This window comes from Nannospalax galili, unplaced genomic scaffold (genome assembly GCF_000622305.1).
Source record: "Nannospalax galili isolate Female #2095 unplaced genomic scaffold, S.galili_v1.0 scaffold189, whole genome shotgun sequence".
In the NCBI taxonomy this organism is placed as follows: Eukaryota; Metazoa; Chordata; class Mammalia; order Rodentia; family Spalacidae; genus Nannospalax; species Nannospalax galili.
In genome coordinates, this window is record NW_008360331.1 from 1,084,640 (window position 1) to 1,103,368 (window position 18,729).

The 18,729-nt window shown below is 42.6% G+C and overlaps 1 protein-coding gene across 2 annotated transcripts in view; it reads left to right on the forward strand.

The window, feature by feature from the left end:
* Manba (mannosidase beta) overlaps positions 1-18,729 on the forward strand; it is a 137,224-nt gene that overhangs the window by 33,474 nt on the left and 85,021 nt on the right. The window contains exons 2-6 of one of the 2 annotated variants that reach the window (XM_008826198.3): positions 1,806-1,900; positions 6,745-6,850; positions 7,768-7,938; positions 11,292-11,415; positions 16,997-17,172. In XM_008826198.3, coding sequence (XP_008824420.1) covers positions 1,806-1,900; positions 6,745-6,850; positions 7,768-7,938; positions 11,292-11,415; positions 16,997-17,172 — 672 coding nt within the window. The remainder of the gene's footprint in view (positions 1-1,805; positions 1,901-6,744; positions 6,851-7,767; positions 7,939-11,291; positions 11,416-16,996; positions 17,173-18,729) is intronic. The other variant, XM_029560232.1, reaches the window with a different exon arrangement.

Genomic DNA, 18,729 nt, shown 5'->3' on the forward strand with positions numbered 1-18,729 from the left:
CCTACTTTATTCTGCGTTTTTAGTAGTTTAAATTTTTTAATTGAATTTTGTGCATTTAATTCATTTAACTATAATATAGCATGAGGAGTTTCTTATCTCAGCTATTAGGAGTTCTGTAGGCCTCTTGTAGGTACATCTATTTCTCTAGGTTTGGAAAAGTTTCTTCTGTGATATTATTGAAAATTTTATATGCTTTTGGTATAATATTCTTCTGCTTCTTTGCTCATAAATCAATGTTTTGTTTTTATGAGGTCTGAAAACTCTCATGTTCTGTCCATATTCTCATCATTGGCCTTTACTGAATAATCCAGTTCCTTTTTCTTGATTTTAAACCCTGATACTCTGTTTTCCAAGTGCTTCATTCTATTGGTGAGGCTTTCTCATGTCGTTTCTAATTGGCTTATGGAGTGTTTCACTTCGTTCTTTATTTCAGCCTGAGTATTCTTCCATATTTCTAGCTCTTTTCTGAATTCATTCAGAAGTTTATCCCTATCTTCCTTCAGCTCTTTGATTTATTTGTGTGTTCTTTAAATTCACTGAATTTTTTGTCATGTTTATAATTGTTCTTTTGTGTTTCATGTCCTGCATGGAAGTTCTCCTCTATGATCTCCTCTAGAAGATATTGGTATTTGGTGGGGATATGTTATTTTGGTTTTTCATGTTACTATTTTTTCTCTGTGATTTTGACATGTGAATTTCTTTTGTAGTTTCTGATTCTTGTGTGAGACTCAAGCCTTCAATTTAGGTCTGCTCTTTTGAACTTTATGTGTCTTTGTGGTTTACTTTTTGGGCATGAAAAGCTGGTTTGCCTAAGCTTCTCATTCTCTCTTTTGATTTTATATTGGAGTGGCCAGATTGCTTTTTTCTTCAGGAGTTCCCACCGAGGCCCAAGTCAGATGTGAATCAGATTCTCTCAGGCTTTCTCCTAAGGTCTGGATCCCTCCAGGAAATATTTTAGCCTCAGGAATTTGGGGGTTGGACTGGCTTGGGAGCTGGGCGCAGTAAAGATGGTGGTCTAGGGTGGCTGGTGGCTGTGACACCCAGAGATGCAAAGGAAGATGGGAGCAGGAAGTGGCCCCAAGGGCTCCTGGGGCCTGCACTGAGGAGCTGGGTTCGTCTCAATGCAAAGGATCAGGTAGAGGAAAGGTCAGCCTCGGTGACCAGGAAAGAGGCTTGTGGGTCGCGGAGGCCCAGGGAAGTAGAGAGAGGTGAGGATGGAGCCAGGCCCAGAGTGCTCCTGGCAACCCAAGAAGGAACTGGTTTGGTCTGGATACAAAGGATCAGGAAGCAGTGGTGGTTCCCCAGGTGTCTGGGGCACCAAGACAAGGAATAGGACAGGACCCAGGCTAGGAGGAGAGACAGGCAGGGGAGATGGGAGGGTGAATGAGGCTGGGGGAGTCAAGGTCCAGAGAGCATGATTGACACCCGGAGAGAGGCCTGTGGGTCGTGCAGGCCCAGGGAAGCCGAAGCCATTCCCAGGGAAGCCGAAGCCATTATGCAGATCTTGTTAGGGTACCATGCTGTGGAGCTTTCACTGGTGCAGCTTCCCTAGCATGTCTAGAATGCATTAACTAGCAGCAGGTGTCTTGTCCCTCTGGCTCTTACATTCTTTCCCCGTCTCTTCCATGATGTTCCCTGAGCCTTCAGTGTGGAGGTTACATTGTAGGTGTGTCTCTTAGGGCCGGCTACCTAACAGTCCTGTATTCTCTGCATTTGAACAGTTGTGGAATTTTGTAATAGTCTCCATCTGTTTCATATTTCAGCATATTTAGCTACTTACCATAATGTTTACCTTGTACCAACAGGATCCTTACTACAGATTTAATGACCTTAAATACAGATGGATTTCCTTAGATAGCTGGACCTACAGCAAGGAATTTCAAATCCCCTTTAATATTAGGTATGTATATATTTCTATAAACTATATTATTATTATTTGAGCTTTTCTTTTACCTTTGTCGGCTTAGGTTGCATATCAGAGAGTTGTTAGAGTAAATCTTTGAGTTTTACAAGTAAATATGTGGTATGTTTTATTTCGTATGTGAGGATGGTACCACTGATCATCAGTCATGAAATTGCCTTTTAAAAATTATATAAGATTTATTTTTATTTTATATGTATGAGTATTTTGCCTGATATATATGCACCCCTGTCATGCAATGCCCAGCAGAAGCCAGAAGAGGGCATTGGATCCCCTGGAACTGGGGTTATAGTTGGTTGGTAGCAACCATGTGGGTGCTGAGAGCTGAACCCAGGTCTTCTGCAAGAGCAGCCTGTGCTCTTAACCATTGAGCCATCTCTCCAGCCCCATGAAATTGTGTCTTATGGAACAATTTTTCCAGTGGTTATGATGGTGTCATCTAGACACCATTTTCTTATGTAAATTCCTTCTCCCCATTTTGCCAGTAGCTAGGAGAGTGTATTTATTTACAGTTTTTGTAAAAGATTTTTCTTTTATTTCTTTAAGATTTATTTTTATTTATATGTATATGTGTGCTTACCTGAATTTCTATGTACCATCTGCATGTAGGAGCTTGAGGAAGCCAGAAGAAGGCATCAGATCCCCTGAAACTAGAGTTATAGGTAGTTCTGAACTGCCACATATGTGGGTGCTATAAACCAAACCTAGGTCCTCTGCAAGAGCAGTAAGTGCTGATAACTGCCGAGCCATCTCTCTAGCTGCTTCTTTTATTTCATGTGTGTGTGTGTGTGTGTGTGTGTGTGTGTGTGTGTTTATGGGGGGGCTACACATGCATATATGTGTATATGTACATGTATGAAAACCAAAGGTTTGTCAGGTGTCTTCCTCAATTACTTTCCACCTTAGTTTTTGAGACGGTGTCTGCTTCTGGATGTGGAGCTCCCCAGTTTGGCTAGACTGGCCAACATACCGCCAGGATTCCCCTGTCTCTGACTTGCCCACCTTTTATGTGGGTTCTGGGGATCACACTTAAATCTTTGTCCTTGAGTGGCAAGCACTTTACTAGCCAAGCTCTCCTTATGACTCGTTTGTGTTTGTATAGGGATGGTAGGAGTCAAACCCAGGGCCTTATGTATGCTAGTCAAGCACTCTACCATTGAGCTACATCCCTGTGCTGGATAGTTTCTGTTGTTAGCTTGACACACCTGGGAAGAGGAAACATCAACTGGGGAATTCCTTGTCTCTGGTTGACCTGTGGGCATATCTGTGAGGCATTTTCTTAATTGGTGTGAGTGGTGTGTAATGAGTGGTGCTGCACCTGGGCAGGTGGTCCTAGGTTGTATAAGACAGCAGGCTGAACACAGGTCAGAGAAATAAGCCAAGAAGGAGCTCTCCTCTGTGGTTTCTGCTTCAGTTCCTGCCTCCAGGGCCCTACCTTGAGTTCCTGCCCTAGTTTCCCTCAGTGACAGACTGTGATTGGATGTGTATGCCAAATAAACCCTTTCCTCCCCAGGTTCATTTTGGTCAGAGTGTTTTATTGAAGCAATAGAAAGCTAGCTAATAGAATCCCTAACCCTGTAATATTGTTAGTAAAGTCAGAGACATATCATATGTTCTATTTGGTGCTAAACAACCATTGGTCCCATGCCCTTGACCTTGTGCTATGGGGCCATGAAGAAAAGTATAGGTATTGCTTTCAGGAGTTTATGTTAGTATAAAAAAATATTTCTTTGTGCGGCAAAATGGAAGCACGTATATAAGCTACCATTATTGTTTAATTAAAAAGATAGCTCATATGAAATTTTTGGTTATTACTTACTAATCTATTTAAAGTATAAAGCCATGGGCTGGGGCTATAGCTCAGTGGTAGAGCACTTACCTAGTGTGCACAAGGCCCTGGGTTCAATCCCAGCACTGAAAAAGAGCCAGAATATTATGCTCAATATTATGGAGTCATTGTACTATATGCTTTTATTTCCAGATAACACTTAAAACGTCTCCCATAAGACTCCTATTTCACACTACATAATGAATTCTAGGTCAGCTTGAGTTACATGAGACTGTTTCAAAATCAAAGACTAACAAAACAAAGAGTCCTATTTCACTTGGGTGTAAAATCCTCTTTTTTTTTTTTTTTTTTTTTTTTTTTTAAAAAAAAGAGACAGGGTCTCCCCAGCTGGCCCGGAGCTCACTATGTGTAGACCAGGCTGACCTTGAACTCACAGAGATCTGGCTGCCTCTGCCTCCTGAGTGTTGGGACTAAAGGCATGCACCACCAGAACTTGTCTCTTAGAACTAACTTTGCTTTCTTGCAGCGTCGTTGCTTTTCTTGCTGTAATAGTGCTTCTTCCCAACCTTCAGTGTTTATGGTGGTGGTTTTGCTGCTTCCTTTCTCCTCATCTCCTTCTATTTCATTACTTCTACATGTTGTTAACGTTTGCCTGACATTTCCCTTAGTGGAGCCCCTTTCTTCTCATTTCCCACTTTCCAGCTTCACCTGGAAAGTGAGTGCTTAGCAAAAACCCAAAGCTGCCTAATTGAATCTCTTGCTTTTTGCCTTTTCTGTCTCCTGTCTTTCCTATGAGCGGACCTCAGATTATCTTCTCCAAGTATTGATTTTGCCACAACGTGTTTTTGCTCAGGAACAGGAAGTGCATTTCTTGTCCTGGCAAAGTCTCAACTTCTCTGTGTCTGTGACAATCACCTGTGTTGCGGTGATGCTGCCTAAACCCTCTCTGGTCCCCATCCCCCAACTTGTTTGGGTTTCTCCCCCTCAGCTCCTCAACCCAAATTGTGATCTAAATCAAGTCTTTCTCTTTTTTAAAAAATATTTTATTTATTATTTTTATTTTATGTGTATGAATGTAATGCTTGCATGTAGGTAGGTGCACTCATGTTGTGCAGTGCCCAAGGAGATCAGAAGAGGGCATCGGATTCCCTGGAATTGGAGTTACAGATGGTTGTTAGCCGCCATGTGGGTGCTGGGAATTGAACCTGGGTCCTTTGCAAGGGCAGCCAGTGATTTTAACTGTTGAGCCATCTCTCAGCCCTAAAGTATTCCTCCTTAAAGTAACTGATGCTATTAAAACTTCCTTGGGGATTTTCTCTGTGATCTTGGCATTTCTTTTTTTTTCTTTCTTCCTTCCTTCCTTCCTTCCTTCCTTCCTTCCTTCCTTCCTTCCTTCCTTCCTTCCTTCCTTCCCTCCCTCCCTCCTTCCTCTCCCTCCTTCCTCTCCCTCCTTCCTTCCTCCTCCCTCCCTCCCTCCCTCCCTCAAATTAACAATGGCTCTTTCTTTCTTTCTTTCTTTCTTTCTTTCTTTCTTTCTTGGTTTTTCTGGGACAGGGTCTCTCTGTAGCCCCAGCTAGCCTAGAACTTGCTATGTAGACCAGGCAAACTCACAAAGATCTGCCTACTTCTGCCTCCCAAGTGTGGGGACTAAAGGTGCCACCACACCTGGCTATTGATCCTGGCATTTCTACTTATCTTTAAGAAAATGATATTATTGAACTCTAATCCACAAAACATATAATTTACTTATTTAATGTATAATTTGGTGGTTTTGAATATATTCACAGAGTTGTGCAAAAATCACCACATCCCATTCCTCACCCACCCCCCATCCCAGCCTAGACAACCAGTGTCTCACTTCCTGTCTCTGTGGACTTTTCTTATCCAGTGCTTTATGGACATTGACTCACACCTGATCTTTTGTGAAGAGCTTCTTTTGCTTAGCATAATAATTATTTCAAAGTTCAACAGTGTTCTTGAATTTATCATTGCTTACTTCCTTTTTATTGATAAAAAATATTATGTTGCTTGGGTATACTGCGTTTGATTTATCTTTTTCTTGAACTCTTCTTCTGAAAGTCTTCTCTTATGCAGTAAGCCGCTGGTAGCCCTTGTAGTTGTTCAACACAAGCTCTTGAAGAACAGAACAAAGTTTCTGATTATTCCTATATATTAGGCTTAAATGCCATCCAGACTGCAGAGCCTGCCTAAATCTAAGTTCAGGGCTTGTTCCCAGTAAGGCTTAGCAGAGTACTGGGCACATGGTATTCACTGTTAGATACTAGGTAACATATGCTCTCTTGCTGTCAGTAAATGCACTCTTTGGCAAACATTTTGTGTATTATTAAGGGTATTCTTAAGAATAAGAACTTTGTGAAGTAACTGAAAAAATTAACTCATTTGGAAATTATAATTTGCACTCTAAATTTTATGGTGATTCTTTGACTGATACATTATGGGGCAAAACAAACTGGATTACTTAAAGAAAATACATATATATCAAACCAATATTCCTGAAATTTGAGTGGAAACTGCCAGTTAAGAATGTACATTTTCAGGGCTGGAGGGATAGCTTAGCAGTTAAGAGCACTGGCTGTTCTTACAGAAGACCTGACTTTGAATCCCAGCTAACAACTGTCCATTACTCCAGTTCCAGGGGATCTGACACCCTCTTTTGTCCTCCATAGGCACTGCGTGACACGGGTACACTTACACACATGCAGGAATAAAAATAAAAATAAATAAATTAGTTAAGTAAAAAAAGAATGTACATTTTCTGTGAAATATTTATTTCTTTAATTCTTGACTACTTAAAAAGACTTATGTAGGCCGGGCGTGGTGGCACACACCTTTAATCCCAGCACTCAGGAGGCAGAGGCAGGAGGATCTCTGTGAGTTCAAGGCCAGCCTGGTCTACAGAGTGAGTTCCAGGACAGCTGGGGCTACAGGGAGACCCTGTCTCAAAAAGACCAAAAAAAATATGTGAATTAATGTTTCATACATCACATCTTATAAATCTTTTTCTTTTTCTTAGCAAATGGCAGAAAGTAAATTTGATTTTTGAAGGAGTTGATACAGTTGCAAGAATTTTGTTTAATAATGTCACCATTGGGAAAACAGACAACATGTTCACTGCATATGTAAGTTCACAATGACACCAGGTTAAAGACATGTGTGTTTGTGTTTCTGTTATGACTAGGGAGAGGGAATTGCATAACTGGCCATGGGGCAAGTACAAGGTCTTTTATTACTGGATGAGTTACTGTGTTTCTCAGGTGCAGGTTTGTAGAAGATAGAAACAGTACAAATCCCACGGGGTTCCTTAGTAAGTAAATCCTATGTTCTACCTTTGCTGTCACTTCTCTGTGGCCTAGTGATCCCCAGTTTCCTTAGGGGATGACAATTGACAAATGATTTTAAGAGAATGTTTTCAATAATCATGCTGAGATTGTATCATTATTTCCTTTCCATTTCAAGGGTACACTTTTTCTTTTTCTTTTTCTTTTTTTGAGACAGGGTGTCCCTGTAGCCCCAGCTGGCCTGGAACTCACTATGTTAACCAGGATTGCCTTGAACTCACAGAGATCCACCTGTGTCTGCCTCCTGAGTGCTGAGATTAAAGACTTGCACCACCATGCCCCTCGAGGGTGCACTTTTCAAAAAAAAGATAACTTATGACTTAGAAATACATGCTATGCATTCGAGAGAGTCCAGTTGTCAGAAAGCTTCTAGGAATCCTTGGCAGTTCAAGGCCATGTGCACAAAGCCAGGGCAGACATTCCTTGGTTAAAGATATTTTCTGCTCTGTGTGTTTCTCTGGGTCTGTCATCTTGTCAGTAAAAATAGAAGCCCAGAAATCTTTGCTTAGAGAGGAGACTGTACTGTGCTATAGCTGAAGGTGTGTGACTGAGTTCTGCCTTGGAGTGCTTTCCCTGACGAGGCTAGCCCTAGGTTTGACTATCTCATGCATCTTTCCATATAGTGTGCCTTTATCTAAAGTTTTATACACCAAACTGCTTCTATCTTGTGGGTTTGTCTGTTATTTTCCTTACCTCAGAGCTTTGATATCACCGATGTGGTCAGAGACATGAACTCTGTAGAACTGCATTTCCAATCGGCAGTGTTGTACGCTGCACAGCAGAGCCAAGCGCACACCCGCTACCCGGTGCCCCCAGCCTGCCCTCCGCCGGTGCAGAAGGGTGAATGCCATGTCAACTTTATTCGGAAGGTAATGAGAAAGGTGGATTTCAGCTTGGAGGGTGGGATGTGTGGGCAGAGGGATGCTTATTTGAAGATTCTGGTGGTGTCTCAGAAGCTTCTAATCTGATCCCTCTGTGGGAACTGAAGATTTGAGATAAGAACAAAAGTTCCTTTGAATTTCTGTGGAGAATCTTCAGCTTTCTAGGTTTTCTTCCTAATGCATGCTTCAAAACTTAGGTAACAACAACAACAGCAACAACAAAAAGGAAAAATATGTGACTGGAATAGAACTTGGCTGTAGCCTAGGATGGCCTAGAACTCACTATATAGCCCAAGGTAGCCTCAAACTTATAGCAATTCTCCCAATTCAGCATCCCAAATCTTGGGATTATAGGTGTAAATCATCATGGATGGCTGATAATAGGACTTTATAAATTGCTATATTATTATTTGATTATTTTTATGTGTATGAGTGTTCTGCCTTCATAAGTGTAAGTGCACCATGTATGTACAATGCCCAGAGCCAGAAGAGGGCATTGGATCCCCTGGAACTGGAGCTATAAACAGTTTTCAGCAGCCATGAGCATGCTGGCAATGGAACCCCAGTCCACTGGAAGAGCAACCAGTGCTCTTAACTGTGGAGCCATCTCTCCAGCCCCCTACATTATTATTTAAAGCAGGGTCTCCTGTAGCCCAGGCTGGTTTACTTGCTATGTAGTCAAGGATGGCCTCAAACTTCTGATTCTCCTGTCTTGCAGAGTGTTAGGATACAGGCATGTACCACCATGTCTGGTTTTGTGTAGTGCTAAGGGCCAACCCAGGGCTTTGCACATGTTGGGTATATACTTTATCAGTTGAACTACATTTCCAGTCTTACAAATACTACTACTACTACTGCTACTACTACTACTACTACTACTACTACTACTACTAATTATTATTATTATTTGGGTTTTTGTTTGCTTTTGAGCAGGATCTTCCTATAGCCCCAGCTGGTCCGGAACTCACAATGAAGGCCAGGCTGACCTCGATCTCACAAAGCTCCATTTTTCCAACTCCTCTCTTCATTATGTCAATCACTTTTCATCACTATGACAATGTATTGGGTGCTGGGAACCGAACCTGGGTCCTCTAGAAGAGCAGTAAGTGTTCTTACCCACTGAGTCATCTCTCCAGTCTCAGGAAACTTAAAAGAATCATCTCCCATTTTTGATTGTGAACCTTTGTGACTTCCTAAGATGGAAATTGAATGTCATGGTTCCTCAGACTGATAGCCAGGCAGGTAAGATTAGATAAAATACCTGCCTTAGCCATCAGTGTCAGTGTCTGAAGTTTGAACTGATTGTTTTTGTGTCCTACATTCCTGAAAAGGGACTTTTGAGTTTATAGTTAATGAAGTAGGGGTAATTAAGACTAGGCATTTTAAAAAACTTGTTTATAATATCTTAAATTTAAAACTATTTATTTTATGTGTTTGAGTGTTTGCCTGCATGTAAGTGTACCACATAGGTGCAGTGCTTATGGAGGACAGAAGAGGGTGTCAGACATCGGAATCCCTGGAACTGAAGTTATAGACTGTTGTTAGCTGTCGTATGGGTGCTGGGAACTGAACCTGGGTCCTCTATAAGTGTAGCAAGTGCTCTTAACCACTAAGCCCGTTCTCCAGCCCTCATTTCTAACATCTTTATTTTTTATTTTTTGTTTCTTTGAGACAGCATCTCAACATGTAGCTTTGGTTAGCTTGGAACTTGTTATGTAGACCAGGTTGGCCTCAAACTCAATGAGGTCTGCCTGCTTCCACTTCTCTAGTGCTGAGACTTAAGGCATATGCCACCACAGCTGGTCCTAATAGTTATATCTTTTAATAAGACTACTCCTTGGTTAGAGATATTTGGAGAACTTTACAAAGAATAGCTATTTCCTGGATGTGATGATAAACTGCTTATACTCCCAGCACTTAAGAGGCTGAGACAGGAGGATCACTAGCTTAAGGCCAGCTTGGGCTCCATAGTGATATTGTTAAACCTAAACTAAGTTAAACAAGTAAATAAATAAATTACTGTAGTTTCAATATAGTATACTTTTTGTTTGTTTTGTTTTGAGACAGGGGCTCCCTGTAGCCCCAGCTGACCTGGAACTCAATGTGTAGATCAGGCTGGACAAAGATTCTCCTGTCTCTGCCTCCCAATGCTGCGATTAAAGGTGTGCACCACCACACCTGGCAGTATAATATGCTTTTGCAGAATAAATGTAAAACTCTTTATAATTGGCTTTTATGTTCTTTTTGACAGCTTTAATTATGATGCTTGAGTTGATATTTTGGTTACTGTAATAATTATCTATTCTTTTTAGCAAGCTACACCCAAACTTCTCAGCTTAAACTGAACTTATTCTTATGTTTCTGTCGATCAGGAACCTGAGCTCAGATTGGCTGGGTACTTGTCACTCAGTGTCTCTCAGTCATGCAGTCACCTCATGCTTAACGGGGGCCAAGGAGCATTCTGAGCTCACCTGTGGCTGTGGAGGCCTCAGATCGGCTTTGGAGATGACTCGTGTGGGCCTCCCGACAGTGCTGCTCCAGGACACAGCAGCTAGATTCCCTCTTGGTCAAAAGAGAGCATGGGATGGGCCCCAAACAGAAGGCCCAGTCTTTTAGAATCTAAGTTTGAAAATGACATTATCTATTCTATTGATAGGAAGTGGTTCTCTTTATTCAGCACATAGGCAAGGGAGGTGAGACAGGAAGGCACAAACACCAGGAGGGATCACTGTAAGCCACAGCAGAGGCTGCATGTGCTGTGACACATTCGTACACCTGTACCCGCACACAGGGAAAGAATGGTGTTCCCAAACTTACATGTTGAAGTTGTAACAACCTCCCCTCCAGTATTTCAGCTCTAACTGTATTTGGATTAGTCTTCACAGAGGTAATTAAGTTAAAATGAGGTGCTTAGGATAAGGACATTTGGACGGGGTTCGGGTGCGGAGAGCAGGGTGCTGGTGCATAGAACACATAAGTGGCATGGTGGAAAGGTGAGTGGAGAGACGCCTGTGAGGGAACACTTCTGCTGACACCCACATCTTGGATGTTTGGCCTCTTGACTGTGAGGAAATAAATTTCTTTTGGTAAAGCCCCCCTAGTCTGTGGTATTTTGCTGTGGCATCATTAGTAAACTGATATACACATGCACATATAGTACTTTAAAAGAAAATGTTGTTCCTTTTCTTAATTTTTTTATTTGGCTAGCATCATGACATTTTCACATACATATATCATTACATTTTGTTTTTACTTGCCACTGCCCCTTGAAAATGCTTAAATAATGTCTAAATTCTGGAATATTCAGAATGCATCTTTTCCTTCTTCCCTTGAAATTACAGGAGCAGTGTTCCTTTAGCTGGGACTGGGGGCCTTCTTTTCCTACTCAAGGAATCTGGAAAGACGTTAGAATTGAAGCCTATAATGTTTGTCATCTGAATTACCTCACATTTTCGCCATTATATGGTAAGCCAAGAATTGTGATTTCTGTTTTTTTTGTTTGTTTTTTTTGGGGGGGGGAGGAAACTCACTATTTAGACCAGTAGACTAGTCTAGACTTAAGCTCACAGAGATGCACCTGCCTTTGCCTCCCAAGTGCTGGCATTAAAGGCTTGTGCCACCACTCCTGGCCCTATTATTATTATTATTATTATTATTATTTTATTATTTTTCTCCTCCTTGTTACAAAAATCATGTTTACAATTTGAAAATATAGGTTAATTTTTTAGAGACTTCTTAAAATAATGTGACACATTCAATTTATTTATTTATTTTTATTATGGTATTTTTAAGACAGGGTCTCCATGTAGTCCCAGCTGGCCTGGAACTCACTATGTAGACCAGGCTGGCTTTGAACTCACAGAGATCCACCTGCCTCTGCCTCCCAAGTGCTGGGACCAAAGGCATGCGCCACCGTGCCTAGTGGCACATACAGTTTATAAAAGTATGAAATAGGGGGCTGGAGAGATGGCTCAGTGGTTAAGAGCACTGGTTGTTCTTGTAGAAGACCAGGTTTGAATCTTAGCACCCACATGGTGGCTAACAACTGTCCATAATTCCAGTTCCAGGGGATCTGACACCCTCTTCTGTCCTCTGTAAGCACTGCAGGACATACATGCAGGCAATACACTCATACAATTAAAAGAATCAATAAATAGTTTTAAGAAGTATGAATAGATATAAACAATGGTCATGAAAATTTCAAGTATAAAACAGGTGGGTAGGTCGATACCTGTTAGCCTATTTTGGGAAAAAAAAAGATGGGAAAGGAGGGAAAAGAGGAAGGAAGGGAAGAAAGAAGGAAAAAGGGAAGATGACTGCTTGACTCTGACTCACTCTGTAGCCCAGGCTGGCCTCAAATTTGTGGCAGTCCTGCCTCAGCCTCACAAGTGCTGGGAGTACAGGTGAACTCTACCATGTTCAGTTAGAGACACTTTTCCACCTGGCAGTTCCCTTTCATACTTAAAAAAATTGTATTTATTTATTTATTTATTTATTTATTTATTTATAATTCAATGTGTGTATGTAGGGGGGTAAGCATGCTCCTAGAGGCCAGAGGGGGCCGTTACGTCTCCTGCTCTTTCACTGTCCACCTTACTCCTTTGATACAGGGTCTCTCTCTGAAATTGGACCTGTGCTGGTAGTCAGCTAGCCCCAGCCATCCTCTTGTCTCTACCCGCAACAGCACTGGGATTACAGGATCTGAACTCAGATCCTCATGTTTACACAGCAAGTGCTGTTATCCACGGGACCTTCTCCCCAGCCTGCTTTCATATTTCTTGATATGAATTAGGCCCTGCATCTCTGACCGGTGCTTGAGACATTCCCAACACCTCAGAGGTGTTCCTCTGATGCCTGTTCACATGTAGGTTCTGCCTCAGCCTGGAGGTCCCTCCTTCATTCTAGACGTCCTGCCTCTGAGGTAGGGGAGTGGGCTGTTCTCTCGGCTCGACCAGGCCAGGCCCGGTGTGAGTGCCTTGTTCTGTAGGCAGTCCAGCTATTCCTTGCGATTCTCTTTTTCATTTATTTCTGTATTACTTTCCCCCTAGAATACCAGTGTCTTCCCTTGAAACAACTTCATCCATCGTTAGGCTGAATGAATAAACTCTCCTCTGGTTAGCTGCCTGGTTGCTGGAGCATATCATGTTCTCTGGAACTTACTGACTTGTCCTTATTTTGAGGGGCATTTTGCCCTGGGTATTTTTGCTGTAACTTCATTTTTGAGAAGTCTGACCTGCTAAATAGGCAAGGAGCCCGCCCTGGTCGGTCAAACGGGAACAGCTGCTGTAATTAACCGAGCCTGCCTTTCTGGAGAACTCAGCTGTCAGCTCTTTGAAAAAACAGCTGCTTGAATCTGCCCTGGGATTCTAACGTGAATTCAGGCAAATATCTTGTGTCTCAGTTTACACATTCCGTGATGTGGTCATTGCAGAGTGGTGACATCACTTTTTCTTTAAATGTCCACAATCGCTTCCCTCTATAGCTTCGCATTCTTTAATAAAGTCTCAGGAAGAAAGAGCAGTCTGGGTGGGGGGGCAGGGAGGAACTCAAGAGGAGAAACCTAATCAAGGCAGCTGCCTTTTCCGTTAGTGAGATGAAACACCTTTTCATCTTCCTCAAGCAACTAACAATTGCAGACCCATCCCATGGTGCCCCCCGTGTTTCCTGCCTCTGAACTTCTGTTTCCTCGCTATCCTAAGCCCTAGGCGCCATCTGATATGTTTTTTTCTCTCTCATATGTGTGTGTGCTTTCCTGTGTGAGAGTGAGCATGTGTATGTACCACTGTGCGGGTGTGGAGGTCAGAAGACATCCTTGGATGCTGGTCCTTGCCTTCCTCTTTGTCACAGTGTCTCTCGTTCACTGTTGTGTGTGTCAGGGCAGCTGGCCCATGAACTTCTTGGAATTTCTCCTGTTTCTACCTCCAGTTTCCCTGCAGTAACACTGGGATTACAGGTGTGCCATTTATAGGGCTCTGGGGATTCAAGCTCAGGTCCTTACACTTATGAGGCAAGAGCACCGTCTTCTAACCAACTGAGTTAAATGATCAGTCCATCCGGCATTCTTAAATTTAAAAAAAATTGTTTTTATTTTATGTGCATAAATGTTTTGCTGCATGTATGGAAGGACACCACCTGTGTGCAATCCCCTCAGAGGTGGGAAGAATGTGCTGGATCCCATGGAACAGTTATGGACAGTTGTTAGCTGATTTGTAGATGCTGGGAACTGAACCTGGGTCCTCTGCAAGAGCAGTCATTGCTTTTAACCACTGAGCCATCTCTCCAGCCCCACATTTTCAGAGTTAGAGACAGCACCTTGGATATAGTTTCTAGACTTAACAGTGTTTTCAGACAGCAATTTTTCAGACAGTGTCTCTCACTTGTTTTCGTAGCTGTTCACATATCTGTTTTCATTGCCTTTATCAGGTAGCTTGGGTACAAAGATGGTGCTTTTTTGTTTTTATTTTTATGTGTATGAGTGTTTTGTCTGAAAGTATGTAAGCGTATCCTATGTGCACAATGCCTGTGGAGGTCAGAAGAGGGCATCAGATCCCCTGGAACCAGAGTTATGAATGGTTGTTAGTCACCATGTGTGTGCTAGGAACTGAACACAGGTCCTCTGCAAGAGCAGCCAGTGATCTTAACTGCTGAACCACATCTCCAGCCCTTAACCAACATCTTATTTCTCTCTCTTTCTCTTTCTCTCTCCCTTTTAAAATTGTTACTGTTTTTGTTTTGTTTGTTTGGTTTTTTTTTTTTTTTGAGATCTGGTTTCATGTAGCCCATACTGGTCCCTAAGTGGCTATATAGTTGAGAATGACCTTGAACTCCTGAAATTCTTGCTTCCACCTTCCAAGTGCTGGGATTTCAGGTATGCACCTCCTGGCCTGGTTTCTCTATCTCTTCTTTATACTTTTCTTTCCTAAGAAGCTGAATAAAGCCTCTTATTTCTTTTTAAAAGTTGCATTTAACAGTCTAGTTATTTAGTGTGTGTCAGTGCATGGATCCTGCCTACAGGTGGGGGTTCAGAGGATAACTTGTAGAATCTGTTCTTTCACTGTGTGGGTCTGGGGCATGTGTGGTCCTTGGTGGCAGGTGCCTTTACCTGTTGAGCCATCACTCTGACTCCTCATTTCTTTTTTGCTAGCTACATCCTGATAAAGAAGTGGACTGAGGGGCTAGAGAGATGGCTCAGTGGTTAAGAGCACTGGCTGCTCTTCCAGAGGACCTGGGTTCAATTCCCAGCATCCACATGGTGGCTAATAACCATCCATAACCCCAGTTCTGGGGGATCTGACACCCTCTTCTGGCCTCCCAAGCTTTGCACAACATGGGTGCACTCACATACATGCAGCCAAGGCACTCATGCACATAAAGGAAAAATAAAAGTGGACTGTAAAGCTGGGCATGGTTGTGCACACTTTTAATCCCAGCACTCTGGAGGCAGAGGCAGGTGGATCTCTGTGAGATTAAGGCCAGCCTGGTCTACATAGTGAGTTCCAGATCAGCTGGGCTACAGGAAGACCCTGTCAAAAAAAGAGAGAAGTGGCCTGTATAGCTGACATTCTTTAAAAAAAACAAAACAAAACAAAGCAAACAACAACAACAACAAAAAACCAGTAGCATTCTGGGGCTGGAGAGATGGCTTAGCAGTTAAGAGCACTGGCTGCTCTTGCAGAGGACCCAGGTTTGATTCCCAGTACCCACATGGCAGATTACAGCCATCCATAATGCCAGTTCCAGGGGATCCAGAACCCTCTCCGACCTCCACAGGCATTGCACCACACAGGTATACCTACTTACATGCAAGCAATACACTATACACATAAAACAAAACAAAACTAGCATTCTTTAGAGAATTTTTTCCCTTCTATGGTAGGGATGGAACCCAAGACCTCATATGTGCTAGGCAAGCATTCTACCACTACTTAGTCATGTCCTCAACCCTCTTAGCCTCTTTAGAAGATTTTAAAGTTGAATGACTTGCATACATGCTAGAGAAGTCTTAATGATTCTTTGATCCTTTGAATGAAGGCACTGCCACACATTGATCTGGGTAGTATATCTTTTAGTATTGCTACAAATTCCATTCCCATCCAGGCCAGACACGTGGTCTCCCTCCCTCCCTCCCTCCCTCCCTCCCTCTGTCCCTTCCTCTCTTCCTCCCTCCCTCTGTCCCTTCCTCTCTTCCTCCATCCCTTCCTTCCTTCCTTCCTTCTCCCTCTTGTCCGTGCTTTCCTTCTTTTCTTTTTTTCCCCGCTTCCCTTCAAGAACTCTCATGAGCTGGCTCTGGGAAGATGAGCTATTGGTTAGAACTACATTCTTCACCCTACTCTGGACTGCCTTCCTGGCAGAGGTCATCTGAATAAACTGTCATCTCTTCTGCATGAGCACAGGGCACCAGTGCCCATGGGGAAGACTGAGGCTTCAGGCCAAGGACAGCCTCACACAAAGATGGCAGGCCAGCCTTGCCTGTCCTCCTGGTCCTTCAGGAGTTTCTTTCTTGCATGGACCTGGACTGTCAGGGTGAGGAGAGGAAGCCAAATTTAGTGAAGTTGGGAGGCATAGGTGCTGTAGGGAATTTGGGGTTACCTGCCTTCCTTCTTTCCTATCCTTAACCCCAGTACTACTTTTGAAATTACCTTGCATCCAAGAGAGCTGAGGATGATAGGTTTCTTTAGGCACTGATAACTTGTGCATGCTAGAAGAGAAGGGCTAGGAAGCTGTATTCTAGCAAAGGTTGCAATATAGAAGATGCAGCGATCCTCAACCACGGCGAGGATGATGGTAAGCTAGCAGATAAAAAGGAGCATGCCAGTGATATCATGATAATTACTGGTTACTTAAGATTTGTGCATTGTGAACTTCAACAGCTTTATTTTCCATGTGCTGCTAGAAGTCTGTGCATAATTCTTAGTCGTTTAGAAAGAAGAGAAAAAATGTTTCCACTTAACTTTTCATGATGACAGCACTGTGGAGCACACTTTGGCTTAGCAGCTGCTTGGGCTTGTTTTCAGTGAATTCTCTTTGTTTTCCCTTTGTGCTGCAGATGACACTGCCCAGGAGTGGCATCTTGAAATAGAGGCTTATTTTGATGTTGTCAGCTCAAAGCCGGTTGGTGGTCATGTGGCCATAACCATTCCTAAGCTGCAAACACAGCAGACACAGAACATTGAACTTCAACATGGGGAAATAATTATTAAGCTCCTTGTGAAGATTAGCAAGGTGAGTGATGTTACTTCCTGAGAAACTGAATGAAGACGCTTGCTAGTCAGAGGAAGTGGTTAGAAAGAGGGCAGAGCGGGGGAAAGCATTTAGTCTCCATTTATTCATTTATTTTTCATTTTTTCCTGTATTTTTTTTTTTTGTGTGTGTGTGGTTTAAAACATTTTTTTTTTGCTTGGTTTACTTTTATGTGTATGAGTGTTGTGGATGCATGTATGTAAGTGTACCACATGTGTGAAGTACCCCTTGGAGTTCAGAAGAGACATTGGATCCCTTGGAACTGCAGTTATTAATGATTTTTAGCCTCCATGTGGGTGCTGAGTCCTTTGCAAGAACTTTTAACTTCTGAGCCATTTCTCTAGCCCCCTGTATGTAGTTTTTTGAGACAGAGTCTCCCTGTAGCCCCAACTGGCCTGGAACTTGCTATGTAGACCAGGCTGGACTTGATCTTACAGAGATCCATCTGCCTCCTCAGTACTATGCCACCACACCTGGCTATTGTTTTCACTTAAAAATATTTATTATTTTCATTTCATGTGTATGAGTGCATTCCTTGCATGTTTGTAAGTGCACCCATGTCATGCAATGTCTGAGGAGGTCAGAAAAGGACATTGGATCCCTTAGAACTGGAGTTACAGACAGTTGTGAACCACCATGTGGGAGCTGGGAACTGAACCTGGGTCCTCTGCAAGAGCAGCCAGTGCTCTCAACCGCTGTGCCTTCTCTCTAGCCCCACATCTTAACTTTTTTGAAAGCATTTGTGTTATCATAAACCCCAAATGCATTCTGCATATTAAAGTGCAGTGATTCTTGTTCATTCTTTTCATTAGTTTTGAATCATTGGTATTTATTCTACCTGTAGAATTCTAAACCTAGGCTCAAGATCTTTCATTGGTTAGCATGGGATGAGTTTTTCTTTTTCTATTAATCTAGTTGATAATTGTGGACAGGAAAACATAGTGCAAAATGACAGTAACTGTTTAAATAAAACAAGAACTCCACAAGAGTTCAGGTTCTGGGCTTGAACAAGAGGCATCCTCAAAGTCCGCTTCCAAGTGTAAGACTGTAGAATAAGTGTACTTCTGAGAGGGAGAGCTGGCAGGGGCTGTTTTTAAACACCGTGACATTCTGAGCTTCCTCTTCTCTTTGGTATGTTAATCCGTGCTGTGCCCCCAGCATGTTCATTGAAAAATATTCCCAGTGAGGGAGCTGGAGAGATGGCTCAGCAGTTAAGAACACTGTTTTTCCAGAGGACCTGGGTTTGAGTCCCAGCACCCACAAGATGGCTAACAACTGTCTGTAACTTCAGTTCAAGGGGATCTGGCACTCTCTTCTAGCCTCTGTGGGCATTGCATGCATGAGGTACATTTACATACATGCAGGAAAAACACTCATACACATAAAATAAAAATAATAAATAAAATATTGGGCACACGCCTTTAATCCCAGCACTTGGGAGGCAGAGGCAGGTGGATCTTTGTGAGCTCAAGGCCAGCCTGGTCTACATAGCAAGTTCCAGGCCAGCTGGGGCTACAGAGAGACCCTGTCTCAAAAAGA